This window comes from Cuculus canorus, chromosome 29 (assembly GCF_017976375.1).
Source record: "Cuculus canorus isolate bCucCan1 chromosome 29, bCucCan1.pri, whole genome shotgun sequence".
NCBI lineage: Eukaryota > Metazoa > Chordata > Aves > Cuculiformes > Cuculidae > Cuculus > Cuculus canorus.
In genome coordinates this window covers 2,380,914-2,402,046 of record NC_071429.1, presented here as the reverse complement: position 1 = coordinate 2,402,046, position 21,133 = coordinate 2,380,914, and the positions used below count along the sequence as shown (strand labels likewise).

The window sequence follows — 21,133 nt, the reverse complement described above, 5'->3', positions numbered from 1 at the left end:
ACCACACTTTTCAGCTATTTTTTTCTTTAGTTTTCTTTTGTTTTTTTTGTGCTGTTTACAACGTAGCCTGTACAGATGTGTCGGTTTTTCTTTATTTTACATCCTAGGAGCAACTGGGGCAAGAGCTGAGGGGATAGAAAAGGGTCCTTGCTGTGGTCCTGGGGGCAGCAGAACTGCTCCAGTGGCATGGCGATGGCTCGGCCGCGCCGCGAGGACGCCGGCCGTGGCACAGATGGCTGCTGGATGGCTTCCTGCTCGCTTTTGGTTTCTTTTGGAAGTGACTCCTGTCATTGTCTGGGTTGTGAGATTATGCAAAACCAGAGATTCCAACCTGTCAACGAGTTCTGGTCTCTTGGGTTTAGTTCTGCTATTCTGGGGACCCTTCGTTTGGTCCACGCTCAACCTCGGCCCCTCAGCAATGCCGACCCATCGCTTCTCCCTTCCAGCGGCCGGGCTGCGGCGCTGCTCTCCTACCCTGTGAGAAGATCCATGCTTGGCCCTGAAGGAAAAACATCTCAACTAGAGATGGCTTAGTCGTGAGGACACCACGAAACAGGATCTGGGGATGTCGGAGCTCGGTCAGTGAGAAAAAGAAATGGTTGGAGCCGGCTGGTGATGCCGCTGCGGCATCTTTCACCACTGCAGTGGGACCAGGCAAGAGGTAGCTTCGATTCCTACCCAACCTGCGGGGCCGTTTCAGTCACCGCTCTATGAAAGTGTAAGAAATGGGAAGAAAGTGAAGGCACCTGACAGCCGGCTCTCCACCCTGCACCTCCTTAGCAACCCTCCTGGCTCCCCAAGTGAGAAGAACCACCAGCAGCAGCAACGTGTAGAGCTGCAAAAAAACCACCACCGAGGGAGCGAAAGGAGGGGACAAGGGTTCTGAAAGCCACCCACACACCTCGGCGTCCCTCCCGGAGCCGCAATCCCAACAGCCGCGGACAACTGGGTGCCAAGAGTCACGACCCCAGCCCCGCTCCTGGGCTTGCTTTGGGGGAACGCCCCAAATTTCTCCCGGTAGAGATAACGCGCTGCTTTTTTAGCGTTTATCTCTACCATAGAAGCGTCTGCGCTGCAGGATGGAGGCTGAATAATAATTAACCTTAATGCGAAATATTGCAGGATACAAAGGAATTTACTGAGTGGGATTTAAGCCCTAGAGTTTGGTTTGACGTGACAGAGTAGAACGAGCCATTCTCAGTTCTCATCATCTTTCTCTCCCCTCGGACGAGGTCCAGAGCAGCGTTTAGGTTTTGTTCAATGTGCAAAAAAGATGGCTGTACAGGGAAAAAAAAAAAGAAAGACACGTTGTTCGACACACACACACACGATTATTTCATCTGCTTGGTTCTTTTTGTTGGTTGTGGTGGATTTTTGCTCCTACCGGTGGGTCTAGGAGCGATCGCTAAGGACGGGGAGGTGCCAGTGAAGGGCATGGTTCTCCTGAACGGTTTCTCTCCGCTACAGTGTACGGTAGTCAGTGGAGCGCCTCGACTTTTATGGCTTAACGCGCTGCTGTGGACAGGTTACTGAGTGTCTCGTGGTCTCATGGTTCCTCATGCATGGTTCCTGGTCGCGGCATGCCATCATGCAAGTCGGTTCTAGGCATTGAACGAGCACTTTGACGGGGAAAGGGGATCAACCCGAGCTGGCTCCGGGCTGAAGGGACCCGCTGACCCCATCTCCCAAACCAAGTAAAGCCCATGTAGAAAGTTGAATGCAGATAATAAATATCAAATAAACTATGACAATTAAATGGCATGGGCTAAATGGGGGGTGAGGGGGTTTCTTTTTCCCTTTTTTTAACTTGTTTTAACGTTTTTCTTTTTTTTCTTGTTTTTTTTTTCTCTTTTTTTCTGTTTTTTTTTGCTGCTTAACTAAATGCAAACCTAATTTTGCATGAATAAACCCTTTAAACGTCGTGACTTCTGGGTTTTTTTTTTTTTTTTTTTGTCAAGAATAATCAACAAAATGGGAAAATAAAATCCATTTTTTTTGGCTGCTCTGGAAAATATATGAATCCCAGCAGCAGGTTTCGTTTCTGTGTGGGTGTATTTTATTTTGCTTGTTTGTCCTAAGTTGCATTGACTGACGTGGAACATGCAGTATCCACCTGCCCAAACAATAGAAAAATCCATTTTTTTTTCCTTTTTTTTGTGTGTTTAAATGTTTGTTTACAAGGGTCCTTTAAAGAGGTGGTAGGTCACTGCTTTAGATGCAACGCTGTCACACAGGAAGCAGACTATGTTTGGTATAAGATCTTCAGGTAAGTGTCTCCACAGCTGTTCTGTATTGATATTATTTTCATGAAGTTTGTAAACAATCTTTTCACTCGCAAATAGTTTAATCTGTACAATGATATGATTTTGTTTGGGGTTTTTTTTTTTGTCTCAACACTTGGATTCCCTGACGTCTTTTGGTCTTTTGGCTCTTTCTCGTCTTCCTTCCTCCGCCCGTTGTTGTTTCTCCTTCTCTGGTTTGGTAACACTGTCGTAGGACGGGAGAGATGCAGTAGATGGGGTGCCTTCTTTTTTCTCCCTGTTTGTTCCTCCGTTTTCCAGTTTCGTGGAGACAGGCCTTCGGCTAATAAAGCCCCGTCTGGCTAAACGGGCCCTGTAAGCCCTCTGGATAACCACTGCTGAAACCTCCTCCTGCTTCCGCCGCAGCGTGGTTGTGATAGGCTCATAAGACACTTTGGAAGGGTTGGATGCCACAAATCTTTCCTCCATCTGTTGTCTCAGTATATCCAGCTCTCCGCTGTCCCCCAGGACACGTTTGGTGAAGGCAAACAGGATGTCTAAACAGTGGATCCTGTCTCCACTTACCATAGGCAGGTCCATGGCAATGAGTTCAATGGTGTTGGGTTTTGGGACGCGGAGAGGATGTTCCAAAGCATCAGCAAAGTCTGCGAGCTTGCTGTACTCTATGAACTGGGTGGCATCAGGGTCAAATTTCTCCCAGATCTCATAGAAGGTCTCAAAGTCATCCTCACTTAGTGGATCTGCGCTCTCCTCTGTCGCCACGCTGAAGTTCTCCAGGATGATGGCAATGTACATGTTGACCACAATCAGGAAGGAGATGATGATGTAACTCACAAAGAAAAATATCCCCACCGAAGGGTTCCCACAATCCCCCTTAAAACCACTGCCAGGGTGCTCCTTGTCTAGGTCGCAGTCTGGAGGCCGGTTTAGGATGGGCAGCAGCAGGCCATCCCAACCAGCTGACGTGGTGATCTGGAACAAGCAGATCATGCTGTTGCCAAAGGTCTCAAAGTTGAACATATCATCTATGCCAGCCTCATGCTTGACGTAGGCAAAGTTTGACATGCCAAAGATGGAGAAGATGAACATGACCAAGAACAGCAAGAGGCCAATGTTGAACAAGGCAGGCAAGGACATCATTAAGGCAAAAAGCAAGGTGCGGATTCCTTTGGCTCCTTTGATCAAACGCAGGATACGTCCAATGCGAGCCAGTCGGATGACTCGGAAGAGAGTGGGTGACACAAAATACTTCTCAATGATTTCAGCCAGGAACATCCCTAAAGAAGAAGAGAAGAGACAAGTGTGACAATGGAGACGTGCTGTCTGCTGCTGCTTCTGAACCTGAGCCAAGGGACTGGGCACGCAGGACAACTTGGTCAGGTTTTCAAAGGGGGGCTGCGATGAAGAGACCTCCTAAAGGAACTCCTCAAGGGTTCCCCTAAATGGAGGGGGAGAGAGCTGCACCTGCAGAGTGATTCCTTCCACCTGGAGAAGGATGGAGGAGTTGTTTCTCGGAGGTGTTTAGCTCTCGGTGCCTCACTCTATCATGAATGTGCCAACTAATATGGAAGATAAATCTTACTTCAAGCCTCAGACAATCCTGAATCACAGTTTTAGACTGCGGGACAGTCTCTAAATATTGGTGTTTTGCCACAATGCCTGGGCAGAGCCGCGTACAGCCGAGCTTTTTGAGTGACCCTGTTGCATTTGTGAGCTTAGGCATATTTTACACAATAGCCGTTAAAACCCAGAAACCTCCTGGAGGAAACTGGTTGATTCGACATTGAACCAAACTGAAAACAAGAGTGCAACTCACACGCTGAGGTAGGAAGCACTACAATGCTATTTTCAGGGGTTGGTAAGCATTTGAACTTTCTGATGAAGTAAGCAAAATTTCTGTTTTCAAAGACAGGGCAAGTAATTGTCAAATATTTTACTTCATACAACTGGAAATGAAGGCCAGAACAGAGGGAGGAGAGTGCATTAGTCAGGACTTCAAGCTGCCAAATTCTGCCACAGTCTCTTCACAAGGCTAAAAAGAGAACCTAGAAGTCCTGGTACCAACATATCCCCTTTAAAGACAAGAACGTGCTCTACTCTGCAAACACCAAGACAGCGTAGCACTCACAGACCTCTAACTGGTGTCACACTTACCCACGATGGACAGAATCACAACCACGAAGTCAAAAATGTTCCACCCGATGGTGAAATAATAGTGCCGCAAGGCGAACATCTTCAGCACACACTCACAGGTGAAGAAGATGACAAAAACAAAGTTGATCCAATAAAGGATGTCCTCCATCTGCTTGCTTTGCGTGTCTGTCTCCACCATCATGGTCACCATGTTGAGGCAAATGAGCATCATGATGACGATATCAAATGCTTGCTGAGTTACAAAATCAAAGACAGCCCCTTGGATACGGTTCTGTGCAACAGGAGAGAGACAATGAACCAGACACGTTTGAACAACCTACCATCGGTCAACAAATTCTTTCACTGTTGGAGGAAATAGGGATGAGGACACAGTTTTTTCAGTATCTTATGAAACTTTCAAGGTAGACCCTACTCATAATTCAATCTGGTTATGGGAAAGGTAGGAAAATGCTATTATTTATACCCCAAACGTGCTGCCACAACCCTATTACCAAGCGTCTCTTTGTTGAGATGGAAGGCAGGGTGATGCCCTTCCGTTCATGACTGCAGAAAGCAGCCAGGTCTGCCTTTCAGTGGCGACTCTGGTTGCAGAGTACTGGAAAGAGCTCAACTCCTTCTCTTGCGTCCCAGCAGTGGGCAGAGCAGCGGGATGCCTTATCCCCCGCAGGATCTACAAGACTCGCCCAATATCACGTACAAAGCCTTTCAGAAAGCCAGGAAATGTGTTTAGGTCCTGATGAATGTAACCATACGGTTGGCTGATTGTCCAAGACCCTGCTTGCTAACGCCGGAAGGCCTCCTACTCTTCATCTACAGCCTCTCAGCCAGACAGGGGTTTCAGATCGTTCTCTTCACTGGAGCGAGCTGACTGATTAACATCAAGCACATCTGTAGCATTTTAACCTCTCTCAGATCATACCTGAATTATGATGACAAGAACCTGGTGATGTGGAGTCCACCCTGAGTCAGAACAAAGGATGCTGAAGCTCCTTTGAAAGTCTACTCTGCAGGTTTTTTCCCTTGAGTTCCCTCTCTAACGTACTCACCAGAGGTCGGGGAATAGGTTTTTGAGGCTTCTTTGAGCCCAGTTTTTTCATGGCATTATAGTACTTCTTTTGTTCTTCTGTCATGAAAATATCTTGACCTCCAAAGTAAAGGGGCAAAAAGAAAACTGGTTACAATCAGCTCATACGCCGGCAGGGAAAGGAATAACGTCCTAGCTAAGTCACGAGGATACCTGCCATACGGGAAGTTGGCGGCAGCTATTTTAGACAGAAATAACTTACACCGAATCCCAAAGTGGACTGATTTGCCTTTAAAGAAAACAGGATTTTTCCTATGAGAAGCAGCTGGAGTCCCTTGGTCTGTTCAGTCTGGAGGAGACCGAGGGGAGACCTCATCACCATCTCCAGCTTCCTCACAAGGGAAGGAGGAGGAGCAGGTCCTGAGCTCTTCTCTCTGGATCCAAGGGAATGGCAGGAAGAGGCCAGGGGAGGGTGAGGTTGGATATTAGGGAAAGGTTCTTCATCCCAAGGGTGGTGGAGCTCTGGAACAGCTCCCCAGGGAAGCTGTCACAGTGCCAAGGCTGACAATATTCCAGAAGCATTTGGCCAACACCCTCAGGCACACGGTGTGAATGTTGGGGTTGTCCTGCGCAGGGACAGGAGATCTTTAAAGTCCCGTCCAACCCAAACTATTCTATGATTCTAATCAGAAAAAACCAGATCACTTATCTTTTTCTTTTGTTGATTGAAGTTGTCAATGATGACACCAATGAACAAATTCAGGGTGAAAAAGGAGCCAAAGATAATGAAGATAACGAAATAGATGTACATGTAAATGTTGTCCTCATACTTGGGTTGCTCTTCTTGCTGGAGAGGAGGTAAGAAGAGAAATAAATAACATTTCAAAGCCATCATACAAATACAGTCAAAATGAGGTTGGTCCCGTGTCCTGGCGTTCCCAAGTAAGGCAGTTAATCTGCAGTTATAGATGGAAAACCACGTCTTCACACTGTTTGAAGTAAAGCAAACCTGTCTGCATCTACCTTGTGTGTCAACACTGGGAGGACCACGATCTAATTTTCAGAAGCATAAGAGGCCAGAGTTTAAACTGCCTTTCACTGTAAATGAGATCAGCACCAATAAAAAATAGAGTTCATTATCAAATCACAAAGGAAATTATCATTGTAGCGATGAGCACTATCAAAGGGAAGATATCATTCTTTCCTTTGAAGAGGGACAGGTAAGGCCACCAGCTGATCACAAGGAGAAGAACATTTTTTTACACCACCCTGACACAGTCCTGCTGTTTTCTTTCTAACTCTGCATTCAGCGTAGGAGCAGAAAGTCCGTTTAAAACCTGTCCATTTAAAAGCTTCCCATGAAAAACCAAGAGGAGAGAAGGAAAAAAAAAATCAGAAAGAAAAAAGGCAGCAATGGCATTTACACGATTCCAGCGTGCAAGAACAAGAAAAATGCCTGAAGAAAGAGCCCCAAATCGAGCCCCACAATTTCAAAACTGGATTCAAGGCAACACTTGGGCTCCCGGGCACATGGAAGGTTCATGCAGGACCTGCAAACTAATTCCTCCCCACAACTCATTCTGATGATGAAATATAGGACTTCATTGCATTCCTTTCTTCGCTATATTTCTACTCCAGCAGGAGTTTCCCTGCCCCTAAAGTAACCAGAAGAACCCGGTCCTCTTTGGGATGGTCTCGAGCATCATTTAACGTAGTCCACAACCAGAGAAAATCAAACAATCACAGCATGAAATACACAACATAACCGTAATTCTACAATTTTTACGAAAGCAAAAGAGCAGAGTGAAATATTGGGAGGTCACGCACGTTACCTTTCTGGAATCTACTGCCGCATACATGATGTCCATCCAGCCCTTGAAAGTAGCCTAGGGAAGAAAACACACGGTCTCTTAGACAGAATTCAGTCTAAATAAAGGAACAAGTCAGATTTGAGGCAGCTACATCGAGGATTCCCCTGCTCTCCTGATCGCCCTTTAGACCGAGCTTTATTATCACTTAAAGATTTCTCTTTTCCTTCTCTCTTCCTTTTTTCATCAAGTCCAACCGCATCTGTCCACTACTAAATCATATCCCTAAAATGGCACCTTCTGACCCAAAATGGGGACACCTTGACCCAAAATGGGGGCACCTTGACCCAAAATGGGGGCACCTTGACCCAAAGCGGCAACCCCTGACCCAAAACAGGGGCACCCTGACTGAAATGGCACTCCAAGACCTAAACCAGGGGCACCCTTCCACCACAGGGCACCTCTTGACCCAAACCAGGGGCACCCTGACCCCCTAATTTTAATCCAGACCCAGACCCGAGGGGGATTAATGGGATGCTGGGAGAGGGAAGTGGCAAATATGAGCGAGGAGCTTGTATTGACCACTTGTGGAAGCCAAACTTACGACTTGCAGCAGAGCCAGATATCCTGCCCCAACGTTGTCAAAGTTAATTTTCACATTCTTCCATCGGATCTCGGTGGAGTTGGGCGACATCAGCGCTTCGCAGTCGGTCTTGTTGTTAACAATATCTATTTCGAAGCGCTCCTCAGCTGTTTCATTAAAGCAGTAATGATATTTCCCGGCAAACAGGTTAACCCCCATAATGCTGAAAATCAGCCAGAAGATAAGGCAGACCAACAACACATTCATAATGGAAGGGATAGCGCCAACCAAGGCGTTGACAACCACCTGTGTTGGAAGGGGTGGGAAAAAGTTTCAGTATAAAACACGAGGCAGGAGACAGCAAGCATCAATACAGCTGTTTTTGGGGGGGAATAGGAGGTAAGGCCACTGACAGATCCGTGGCGTTTACTCCACGCAGAAGTTGGCAGTGAACTTATTCCAAGCAGTAAAATATTCGGCTGAAAAGCCGCCGAGGGAAGCTCTGTTTTTCAAACAAAACAGGCCACGTTGTGAAATGGATTGGGTTTGGGTTTGAATCGGTACTTCTTTGGTGAAATAACAACTGGTTTAAATGATTTTATTTGCCGAAAAGGAGAGCTGGGGGCATTACCGAGTGAGGCTCAGATTCTCTTCTGAGGAACAAACAGGCTCCTAGCTAGAATTTTCTGAGAGCCAAGTTTGAGGACACTTTTGCTCATGGATTTATCCATGGGTCTCATCAGCCAGTGGCCATTCCGGCCATTCCCCACTTTCAAACAAGGCTGTTAGCACTTCAAAGCCTGTCTCCTGCTCCCACCGAGGTCACCAGCAAACAAGGTGGCACCAACTCCAGTGGGGACAGGACCAAGCCCAGCGTTGCTCTGTTAAGACTAAGCAGTGAGTCGCCGTAAACATCAAGATCATATTTGTGACTAAGCAAGGCCAATCATGTTGTCTCAGGCAGCTGAGCATGCAGCTAGGCAGGCTCAAGAAGACAGGAAAGCCATGTTCCTTCCTCCAAACTGCAGCAAACACCACGGGAAGCGATAACGCGTTTTGGCAGAGCTCATATCTTTCACTTTCTCCTAATTTGAGCCTTTCAGAGGCCGGGAGCACCGTGGCCCTATACACCCCTGGCCACCACATGGCAAAATGTAAGCTATCAGGCTTTTAATAGAGTTAGGTCAGCAGGATAGTAAATCTTTCATGATCATCTACTAATTTAGGTTCCTTTAATAGATGAACAGAATCTAAACTGGTTTTACCCCTTTGCCTCAGTTTTGAAAGGCTGCTCAATTCCACGCGAGTCCTCACATGGTGACACCTGAGCCACCACTGCTCCTGGCCACCACCACGCGTCCTCTCTCCTCCTACAACATTGCTGGATGCAACCACCACACACATGATAAGCTCTGCCTTCCATGGTAGTGAGCATGAAGGAGAGTTGAAGACAACAGTGAGGAGCACCACAACTGCTAAATAATGCCATGAATTCCTCGTTGGATCCCCAGTAAGGGATAATGACACAGACTAGTGTCCAGACAGGCTCTATATCCTCTGCTTTCGTTCTTCCTTCATCCAACTAGGATGCTCTGCTGCGGACACCACCACCACAGTAGCACGTCCTTCGGGTTTAAGCTCCTCCAGGTATCGATACGTTGGTTTATTCCAGCACGGGAAGCAAACAAAGGGTCAGATCCTCCTGAAATATGGTCACTTATGGGACATGAAATTTATCCAATGTTCAAGATCTGAGTGAAGGAACATGGCTTTTGTGTGCGGACTGACAAAACGCATGCACGTTTCATAGCATCACTGTCAAAGTTCCTGAATAATTGAAGAGCAGAGCAAGCTCTTGAAAATGCAGATTACTATGGAGTAGAGAAAAGCAAAGAACTACATTTTTGGTTTCCTTTGCAAAGGCATTTCAGATCTCTATTCTCTGGCTCAGAAGAGTCGTTCTGGCTGTACGGGGCAGAAACACTCGTCTTCAAGTCAAACCAAAGATACTACCAAAGATACTTCAGGCAACTACCAGGGCTGCAGCCACAATTCTCTACGAATTCTGCTGTGGGGAAAATCTCCCACTTAAGCATGAGAATTTCGTGACTGGGCATTAGAAATCACAGCTTCTCTCTAGCACGGCTTCAAAAATAGCTTTTAATATCTACAGGTTTAGTGCGAGGTCTTTTCCTATTGGGATCATTCTCCCAGGTGGGACCCAGCCCAGCAAAAGTGATGGCTTTGGGCCGGTGGAAGTGTTTTCATCCTTTGTGCCTGTATTCTACAATAATAATAAAGGTTTGGAATGAAGCTGACTGACAAACAGAAATAACAGCAGGATAAGATATTAGGGGAAAAACAACCCTCTCTGGATTTGTTATGGTGTCATCTACTTCTATCACTTCTGGAATTTGAGGATCCCTGCTCAGTTTGTCGCCTTTCTCGGCTGTTACAGCAAATTCAAAGGAGAGCAGAAGGATCCAGGTGGATTAAAAAACCACATAATTTTATCTCTTGTCATATCTCTAATTATGAGCCGACTGGGATTTAGCACAAAAGATCTAAATGATTGTTCTAAGAGGAACTGGGAAGTCCATGGAGACACCATACCCTTCGCTTAACAGGAACGCAATTGGTTTTCGCATGTTCTTATAGGGTTATTTCAATCCCAAATGGGACAAAAGCACCAAAATACAGAGTCCTAGGGGCAAAGTAAGGAGACACTGTAATAATTTGGAACCCCCAAGGGAGTAGTGCTGTCTAATAATTTGAGGAAAGCTTGTTAAGTTCAATGCTTTGCTTGTGCTTCGTTGCTGGTTCCACAGTGACAGGACAGGGGACCATAAAGCATGGTAAAAGGGAGGGAGTGGAAAGGAAAAGCTTCACTCTCAGACAAGGCTGCCAGTCACCACCAGACTGGACCGAGAACAACAAGGTGCAACAAGAGGAATTAAACCAAAGCCTTTTTTTTCCAAACAGCTGAGCTCCCCGCCAGTCCCTTCCTGAAGGCCTGAGTGATCCAAGAAAGGAAGCAGCCTTTTCCCCCCTTGCAGGCAGACTGCGTTTTTAAAAACCCTTTTCAATATAGTCTTTCAATCCAAGTCCACCAGCGGCCAACACCGAGAGGGGCTGGAGACACTGAGGTGGTTCAAATTCTGCTTCTTTGCACCTGGTGATTCTCCCTAGATAAGAAAAGTTACAGCTGAGAAGCCCCCTCAGATGCTAGAGGTCAAAGCCAGGCTCAATGAGAACAGCCAAGTGTTAACATCATCTACAAATGGCATGTGGTTTGGGCCAGTAATTAATGTAATGAGGCAGCTGGATGCATCTCCCGTTGTTAAGAGGGGAGGGTGCAGCGGTGGGCAGGGTGAGGGGACATCCACGGTAGAGGTGATCGAGTCAGCAGCTGCATCATGATTCTGTTTGGAATTGTCTTTCCACCAGTTTTGATCAGTTCTAGCATGCTTAAATAAAACCGCTCCACAGGCATGCAGAAGGATCAGCTGCTAATGGCATCTTACCCTCATCCCCTCAAATCGGGACAACGCTCTTAAAGGCCTCAAAGCTCTTAGTGTCCTAAGGGACTTTATGGCACCTAGTTCCGAGTAGCCCAGGGCATTAGCTATAAGGCTGACTAAAGAGACCTACACAGAAAATAGAAAGAAAAAGAAAAGGAAGAAAGAAAGAAAGAAAGAAAGAAAAGAAAAAAAAAAAAAACAAACAAAAAAAAAGAAAAAAGAAAGAAAACAAAGGTTCCAGACTGTTAGAACGAATCCCCTAGCACTGATTGCCCAGCCCAGCCTGCCAGCCGGGAATAAATACCGAAGACATGACACCAGCTGCCTACTTCACTTGACTGAAACGACCTGGAAGGAAATAATGCGGTTGAGAAAGGCATAAGAAAAGAACATAGGGGAAAGATAAGTGAGAGAGAGGCAGAGACACACAGACGGAGAAGGGGTCTGTCGGAAGGAAGAGCCCAAACGATGACAAAAACCTTACCCTCGCCCTTTACTGTCTGCAGGCTCCCAGCGGCTCCCATTAAACTGAAGCCAGACAAATGTTAAAGGTACCTATGAGAAAGAATACAGATAAATACACACACTGCACCAACTGCACTCAACTCGTACAGCACGCCACGCCGAGCGGCGCGGCCTCATCCGGGGCAACGGCCTGCAGGGAAGGGGCCTGAGCTTGCTTCTGCCAAAACAACTCTGCAAAACACAAACAGGCCGCTGATTCTAACTTTTACTTTCAGAAAAGCCCAAGGCTGGGGGTTCTTTTTTCTGCTTGTGACACACAGCAACCGCCGGGTGCTTTTTTTTTTTGGCCTGCTCCAAGTCGCTCCCTTTAGGGAACGTCGCTGAGGGTGGGCGAGCTGAGGTGCACAGTGACCGCGGGGCTGCTCGGACGCCAACACCGCGACACAGCTGGGGACAGGCTCCTTCCATCCATTTTTCAACACCAGAACCGCAAAGACAATCTCTTTTCTTGAGCAGCTCGGAATCAGCTTTAGGCTCGAACTTTGTGAATTATTGAACACCCTCAACCAGACGGTCCTGAGGGCAGCTCAGGTCCTGCAGGATCAAGCCTCATATGATTAAGCGTAGGGCCGTCTACTTTTTGACCTGGCAGCCCTCCATTCCCCACACGAACCAACTGAAAACCTTTTAGATTAAGATCAGACATGACTTGGCCACAGGTAAAGAGGTTCTACAGACACTGTTCCATCAGCATCTTCCAGTTTTGGCCAGTACCACATTACAGACACAGATAAGAAACAGATATATCAGCCGTTTTTAAGGGAAAAAAAAAAAGACATCAATATACAGGAACAAATAATGGAAAACGGGAGCCTTCCTCCTACAAGAGGTTGGGTTTGAGCTTAATTCTCACAATAGGAAACTTCCTACTTAGCGTTTTCTTTTTTATTAAAAAAAATAGACATTAAGATAATAACATGAAATTAATTACAAGGACGGCTCTTATCAATCCACACATATTCCAGGAAAACCGCAGGCTCAGATTTCAAATGCACGGACACACAGGAACACGAAGCGATTTCATCTCATTTGACTGTTTACATGTGTGCTTTGTGCTTTTTCTGTCTTCCTATTTGCCCCCAAACGAGCGGCCACAACCTATGGCAACACGGCTCTCTGGTTTTTACCATGTGGGTTTTAAAATTCCGCGGATTAAAACCACGCCAGGAGTGTCTCAAAGGTCCACAACAAAGCCTTGGGGAAGCAAAACCAGCCTACTTAGGACAAGGCTCAAGCCCACAGCGACACTGGTACACTCAAATCCTGTTTCCAAATGTCAAAGCAAGGATGGGGTTTGGAGGTATGGGATAAGCTGAAAAGAGGGGAGCTTTGGATTAGATCTTGGGAAGAAATGTTTTGCTGTGAGGGTGGGGAGGCCCTGGCCCAGGCTGCCCTGAGCAGTGGGGGCTGCCCCATCCCTGGAGGGGTTCCAGGCCAGGTTGGATGGGGCTTGGAGCCCCTGATCCGGTGGGAGGCGTCCCTGCCCATGGCAGGGGTGTGGATCTGGGTGGGCTTTGAGGTCTCTTCCAACCCAACCCACGCCAGGACTGAATATGAAGTCCATACACAGAGAACTACAGTGGTTTACTCTGTAAATAAAACACAAAGACTTCACTGAATCCCCACTTTTAGAGCTTATTCCCCTCGGGATAACGCCTCGATCCAGGCCAGGTTGGATGGGCCTTGGGCAGCCTGATCTAGTGGGATATCCCTGCCCATAGCAGGGGGTGGAACTGGATGATCTTTAAGGTCCCTTCCAACCCAAACTATTCTATGATTCTACGATCCCAAGCAGGCAGGAACCTGCCTTGAGGCTGGTTTGGCTTTCAGAGGGGTTTGTCAGGATTATTCTCTGAGGACACTCCAACAGGAGACACAGGAGCACCGATGTCAGACAAGGAATTCCAGATTGACTGAAAAGCAGAAGCCTTCATTATTACCCAGAAAAAGACTTTGTCTTCACAAATACACCCAGCAAGCTTTGAGAATCAGAGGAGGGTTATTTGACAATGCTATCAAACCTGAAAAATAACATTCAAGAGCGTCGTTATGATGCAAAGTTTTATTTCTCTATCACCTCTGGCTGCCATCCTGACTGCACTGAGCCCCATCTATGGCACCTTAGAAAACTGGATTGAAAAAAAATGTGATTTAACAGATATAGGGCACACTGCAGAGCTGAGATTCTGTGGATTTGGTATCTCAAATTCACATTTCAGTTTTTCTGTAGGCAAAAATGCGCAACTTCCCTATCCTTGACACCATGTGAAAAGGGAGATTTCGCTTAAAGCACTGGGAATTCAGGATCCTTCTACATACACCCTTGTTCCTTCCTTGTAAACATGTTACCCGGCTGGGAAGTTCCTTCACTTTACTCCAGCAACCAGATACTTGGGAAGAAAATGAAACTTGTAACGTAGCTGGCAATGAAACTTCACTCGGTTCCAAACACAGCTCAGTGACGCCCCGGTGCCGAACATCGCTGGTGGGTGGTCGCGATGCAGCCCTGCTGTGTGCTGCTCTCCCACCCCCTCCCCAAAGCATCTTACTGGGCCACTGAGATAGGACATTGGGCTGGATGGAGCCTTTCTGCCCCTGGATTCCAGGCAGAGCTGCTCCACCTGCTCAGGAATATTTCCAGAGTGATAATGTCACTGAATAGCATCTTGGCATCACCGAATCAAAGCATTCCATATGGGAAGCTTTGAAAGATATAGATCCATTGGAGTGAGTCCAGAGGAGGCGACGGAGATGATCGGAGGGTTGGAGCACCTCCCATATGAGGACAGGCTGAGAGAGCTGAGGTTGTTCAGCCTGGAGAACAGAAGGCTCCAGGGAGACCTTAGAGCAGCTTCCAGCACTGAAAGGGGCTCCAGGAAAGCTGGGGAGAGGCTCTGGATCAGGGAGTGCAGAGAGAGGGTGAGAGGGAATGGTTTTCAGCCAAAAAGACAGGAGATTGAGATTAGATTTTAGGCAGAAATGTTTTGCTGTGAGGGTGAGGAGGCCCTGGCCCAGGCTGCCCAGAGCAGCGGGGGCTGCCCCATCCCTGGGGGTGTTCAAGGCCAGGTTGGATGGGGCTTGGAGCCCCTGATCCAGTGGGAGGTGTCCCTTCCCATGGCAGGGGTGGGACTGGATGGGCTTTAAGTTCCCTTCCAACTCAAACCATTCTGTAATTCTATGATCTGACGCTATGTTCCACAGGGGAATTCCAGGGCAATCACATCCTGAACTGTCCAGACAGACCATTCCCCTTATTCCTGCTGCAATATCCTCTCAACGAGCTCTCTTTGGTGTTTGATCTGGTCCTACTTTTTCTCTTCTGGGCATCAGATCTTTTTAACAGCAGGAGGATGAAGCTGAACTTCATTTTGCATAAGAAGCTTTCAAAGGACTCAGACTTTCACCAATGCGTGTGCCCAGTGCTCCAAACAACGGATCTCATTAGATGGGAGGAGGGGAAGCCTTTGCCTGCCTCATCATCCCTCCATCGTTAATAACGAGAGCAAACCATTACAGAAAGAGGATGTCACTGAGGAATACCAAACCTGCCCAAGTTCCCCCACCGTTAACACCTGCCAGGAGCTCGGCATGCAGGCAGACTGCTCAGAAACAGTGTTTTCAGTGAAGCAGAAGAGCCAAGGGCTGGAAACCCCTTCCTGTGTTTCTGCTCTTTAGGACCCACAGGGCAGAAATTCCAAAGTTGCATGGGAAACACCAGCTGTATTCAAAGGGCTCAAGGGTTTCATCCTGGGCTTGGAACCTTACAGGTATCTGGGACCAAATCTTCATTAAATACACGATTTAGTTAGGATACTTATCAGGAGAAAACGTTACCCCATCATGGTTCTAACTAACCCTTTTTTTCCCAACCAGAAAAAAGGAAGAGAGGATACATACGGCCACAATGAGGAAATCCAGCCAGCACCAGGCGTTAGTGAAGAACTTGACGAATCCATAAGCACACCATTTCAGCAACATCTCCAGGATGAAAATGTAAGTGAAGACCTTGTCTGCGTATTCCAGGATGGTCCGGATGGTTTTTCGCTGTTCTATGTAAATATCCTCAAAAGCCTGGGAAATAAGCAGGAATGGGGGTTATTATATCAGATTTATTCCATGGTTCAATGTTGTTATCCAGAAGCTTATTTAAACGACACTGAGATGACCAGAGATTTACACTCTTTAAACAGCACACCTTATCTGCTCTGGTAGTTGCAATGCCAAGCAAAAAAACACCCCAAAAAACTGGAAAGGCCTGAATAAATAACACAAGAACTTGAGCTGAGGCCAATGGGATGAGGTTCAGCAACACCAAGTGCTGGTTCTGCACTTGGGACATCAACCCCATGCAGCTCCAGGTTTGAGAAGAGTGGCTGGAAAGCTGCTCCGTGAAAAAAGACCTGAGGGCGCTGGTCGACAGGGGCTGAATATGGGCCAGCAGTGGCCCAGGTGGCCAAGACCACCACCAGCATCCTGGCTTGGATCATCCTCCTCCCTGCACTCAGCGCTGGTCAGGCCACTTCTTGGAGTTCACTCATTCCAAGAAGGACTTTGAGGGGCTGGAGCGCGTCCAGAGAAGGGGAACAGAGCTGGGGAAAGGGCTGGAGGACAGGGGTTGTGAGAGCAGCTGAGGGAGCTGTACAGAGTGAAAGCAAACACACACAGTGACTATTTGTGTTGATGGAATACCAGGAGGTCAAGAAGCTCTGCAAAGATAGAAAAGCGAAGAAAGGGAAATATAAATAATGTGAAAATGGAACATAGATACAGGCTTTGTCCAAAATCCTGGCGTTTCTAGTCAAGCTGTGATCAGAACGCAGATTTGCAGGCTTTCAGTCTTCATTCTTAATTTAAACCAAACAAAAATCATTAGAAAAGGGCTTTTGTACAGCACCTACCGCAACGGAGCTGTGCTGTTTCCCAGGTAAGAATCATCATAACTTGCTTTTTCACCCAATTTACAGCATTTCCAACCAGATGTTCCCATCTCAACCCCATTGGCCTGCACAGGTTCCTGTATTTTACTCACCAGAGCTCCGCTGCTCAGGAGGATCATAAAGATGATGAAAGTCTCAAACCAATTATGTTCCACAATCAGAAAACAAGTCTTCCTCAAGGTCCACCAAGACTTTCCCAGCCCTTCCTCAATATTGACCTGACAACATTTACAGCGCTGCATACAACCTGCGACGGGGAGAGTGCACAAAGGAAAATGAGCCCAAACTCTGTTAGGGACCACAAATCTATGTTAAATCTTAATATGAGAACACAGAACTGTCATTGACTCAAAGCAAATATTAAATATGCCGTGTTTTAATCGAAATTCTTGCATTCTTGAGGATCTGATGATTGCTTTCACCACTTCTGTACCTGAGCAGCTGAACTAACATCAGTTTAGGGACAGACTAAACTCATTCTATTTGGTGAGGTATCCACGCACTTGACAAGAAAAGGAATGGAAAACTTACTGATAAAATGACCTTGAACCATTTAAAATATCTTTGCCATGGGAATACCTGTAATGGAGCAGTTGCTGAAAGACATCAAGGCCAGGGACGGGATAGGGAAGAAAAACCTCACCACAAGCCAGATTCTTCTCCTTCTAAGTACTCAAGGCATCGGTTGTACAAAAGATCAACTTGCCCAACCTACAGATCATCTACAGCCTTGTGAGGGCAAATGCATCCCTGAGGCTTCCACTTTGCCAATGATGCAGGGTCCAAGAAAGGTCTCAAAATAAGCTGAAAGTAAGCCCTGATCCAGACTGAGACCTAACCTTAAGGGAAGCTGCAGTAGACAGGTCCCCAAAACAACGGAGGCTTCTTTCTGCACTCATAGTCCGTTTACCTTCCGTGAAGCATGCATCTGGGTCCAGATACTCCTCTGGTGCCTCCACAGGGACTTCTTCCACTTCAGGCTTTATATCAATGGTGCTACCTTCAGAGGAGCTGGTATCATCAAGTTTCTTGAACACAAAATAAAAGCCCATCCAGTCTATAATTAGTTTCCAATAAATATCGAGCTCATGATGACTCAGCAATTTGTTCATCAGATTTACTATAACCAAAGATTTTTCCTCGCTTCAACTCAGTAAGATCCTGACCCAGCTCATATCTCGTGATAACGGGGCAGACAATATTAAGCATTTCTGTTATATCATAGAAGCATAGAATGGGTTGGGTTGGAAGGGACCTCAAAGCCCATCTAGACCCACTCCTGCCATGGGCAGGGACTCCTCCCGCTGGATCAGGGGCTCCAAGCCCCATCCAACCTGGCCTTGAACCCCTCCAGGGATGGGGCAGCCCCCACTGCCCCTTCCAATTTAAAGCCATTCTACGTTATCCTATCATTCCAGGCCCTTGGAAAAAGCCCCTCCCCAGCTTTCCTGGAGCCCCTTTCTGTACTGGAAGCTGCTCTAAGGTCTCCCCGTAGCCTTCTCTTCTCCAGGCTGAACAATCCCAACTCTCTCAGCCTGTCCTCACAGCAGAGGTGCTCCAGCCCTTGGATCATCTCTGTGGCCACCTCTGGACTCATTGCAACAGTTCTGTATCCTTCTAATGTTGGGGATTCCAGAACTGGGCACAGGACTCCAGGTGGGGTCTCACGAGAGTGGAAGAATCCCCTCTGTCATGCTGCTGGCCACGCCCCTTCTGATGCAGCCCGGGATGTGGACGGCCTTCTGTATATAAAAATGTATGTATTTGTAAGTACTGGCGGCTCTCCATTGACTAAGAAGCTTCTGTCTTGAGGGCAAAGATAGCATCCTAAAATGAACAGAAGTTTGTGCTGGGAACTATCTAGTTCTCCCTCCCAAGACGCTTCCAGGCACTCTCACCAGGGCCAAATGACTAGAATGAAGTTTTAGCGTTTCATCCTACCTCTTTGCTGCCATCGGGGTCGGTGTCGCTGCTAAAATCTTCTGTGTTGAGGTTTTCAAAATCTGATTCACCTACAGCAATAGGCACCCGGACAGTGAGGTTGGGGTTATTGATGAAGGACATGTGATCTTCATCGATGATGTATTTCTCCACACTGCTCCCAATCCCGCTCGTCGTGCCGTTGCCGTTCTTCTGGTAATCGATGTCTCGGTTGATATCGGCCCCTGTATGGTTAGCGATGCAGTTCACCTTCTTGTCATACAATTCATCCAAGGGTTTGACCTCATCTGCCTCTCTCTGCTTGAAATGAGCCTGCATGAACTCCCGCACTTTGGCCTTGGTCCAGGCGATGCCCTTCTTGATGCGAATAACAGAAATCTGCAGGTTGTTCATCTCCCCATCATCATCTGTTGCTGCTAAGTTGTCTGCACTGAAGGAGCTCAGTAGCAAGGCTAAGAACAGGTTCAGCACCTGAAAGAGAAGAGGCCACGCTTGGCAGAGCTGACACAAAAGGGCTTTATCTCCAAAGCCAAATATGATTATTTCACCACCCAAGTCCTGCTGATGTTAACAGGGGCTGCAGAGCTCACATGGAGAACCAGCTCTGGTGGTCAACAGACTTATTGAGGACTCAAGGAACAGGACGCTGATACTGCAACGCGTTCCATGAATGCGGGAGCCCTGTGCAGCACAACTCTGCTGGTGTCAGTGGGGTCTGGTGCAGGAAAAAGGGGTCCCTGAGGCCCTGACATGGAGCCCCTTGCAGGATCCAGGCTGCAGGTGTTGGAGAGAGGCCTCCAAGGGATTTCAATTCATAGAATAGTTTGGGTTGGAAGGGGACACGAAGGCCATCCAGTCCAATCACCCTTCAGTAAGCAGAAACATCTTCAACCAGATCAGGTTGCTCAGAGCCCCACCCAACCTGACCCTGAACGTTTCCAGAGATGGGGCATCCACCACCTCTCTGGGCAACCTGTTCAGTGGTGCTGGTTTAGTTTCATCTCTGTTTCATCTCAAAGGAAACGGGCCAAATCAAGGCATTTTGAGTGATGACTCCTAGCTCTGCTTCCTTGCTTGCATCTAGTGATAGTCCCCAAGACTTATTGTGTCAAAAGCCCTTGGTGAGACAAGTCCTGTTAGAGAGGGCTCACAACACTACTTCTAAGATATGCAACTGTTTACACCGCTTCATTCTTGCTTACATTTTCCTCCGTAGGCTTTTCTTCATAAAATTTAGGACCAGAAGGAAACATCCTGATCCAGTCTAGCCTCCCACACAACAGGCCGTGCACCTCCACCAGCTGATTCTTCACACAACTCCACCTCATGACTAAGCTAGTGAGCACATTAGAAGAAACTTCCGACCCAATTTGAACGCTTCAGGTACCCTGTGTACAAAATTATTTCCTCTCCCGGCTTTTAGAAAAGCTCCTCTCCTGGCTTTTTAAGAAAGCCAGGTTTTACTTCTTTTAAGCTTCTTTTACCCCCTCAGGCAAGGGTTGGGTCTGTCCCCCTTGTTTGAGAGTTTTGTACCTCCAGCTTTAGTTTGCAAAGTGCTCAGATACTTTATTTGTGGCAACCGTTTAAGGTCCTTATCAAGCGAAGTGCATCCTTAATATTGTGCTAGCAAAGTCAATAGGACTGTTCATACGTCAAAGGCCATGAAGGACCCCAACAGACTCAAAAATCATTACTCCCTAACCCTGAGGTCTCCCCATTGCCTACCCCACCCCGAGGCAACCAATAAAGACCATCATAACCATTTACTGACCACTAAATTTCCGATGACCATGACCATCATGAAGACAATCAAGCACATGGCCTGTCCTGCTACTTCCATACAATCCCACATGGTCTCAATCCATTCCCCACACAACACACGGAAGACAATAAGGAAGGAGTGGAAGAAATCGTGCATGTGCCAGCGGGGTAGCTCACACTCCGAATTGATCTTGCAGACACACTCCTTGTAGCTTTTGCCGAAGAGCTGCATGCCCACCACAGCAAAGATGAACACGATGATGGCTAGCACCAAGGTCAAGTTCCCCAAAGCACCCACTGAGTTACCGATGATTTTTATCAGCATGTTCAGAGTGGGCCAGGACTTGGCCAGTTTGAAGACTCTCAGCTAGAAACAAACAAAACAAAAAACCAGAAAAATGACAATTTAGTTTCATCTTAAGCAAAGAGGAACATCAGGCAGAGCTTCCCAAATGGCAGCCACCTTGTATTTTGCATAAACATCAGCCCATGCTTCTGCTCCTGAGGTCAGTGGGAGGAAGGATTGCTTTACTTCCCTTTGAATTTGGCTTCCTAAATTTCGTACTTCGTTATCCCCCGCACTGCGATCTCCTTTTACAAAGGAAAATTACGGAGTTT

General features: G+C 47.1%; 1 protein-coding gene across 5 annotated transcripts in view; it reads right to left on the bottom strand.

Annotated features, from left to right (window-relative positions):
• Positions 1–1,870: 1,870 nt before the first annotated feature.
• Positions 1,871–21,133, bottom strand: part of SCN8A (sodium voltage-gated channel alpha subunit 8) — a 57,131-nt gene continuing 37,868 nt past the window's right edge. For all 5 annotated transcript variants that reach the window (XM_054051401.1, XM_054051399.1, XM_054051402.1 and 2 more), the window contains 12 exons: positions 20,526–20,882; positions 18,755–19,225; positions 17,724–17,841; positions 16,906–17,060; positions 15,774–15,947; positions 11,355–11,477; positions 7,852–8,136; positions 7,272–7,325; positions 6,149–6,286; positions 5,462–5,566; positions 4,416–4,686; positions 1,871–3,538 (listed from right to left, as the gene is read on the bottom strand). In XM_054051401.1, coding sequence (XP_053907376.1) covers positions 2,391–3,538; positions 4,416–4,686; positions 5,462–5,566; positions 6,149–6,286; positions 7,272–7,325; positions 7,852–8,136; positions 11,355–11,477; positions 15,774–15,947; positions 16,906–17,060; positions 17,724–17,841; positions 18,755–19,225; positions 20,526–20,882 — 3,399 coding nt within the window. In that variant the 3' untranslated portion in view covers positions 1,871–2,390. The remainder of the gene's footprint in view (positions 3,539–4,415; positions 4,687–5,461; positions 5,567–6,148; positions 6,287–7,271; positions 7,326–7,851; positions 8,137–11,354; positions 11,478–15,773; positions 15,948–16,905; positions 17,061–17,723; positions 17,842–18,754; positions 19,226–20,525; positions 20,883–21,133) is intronic.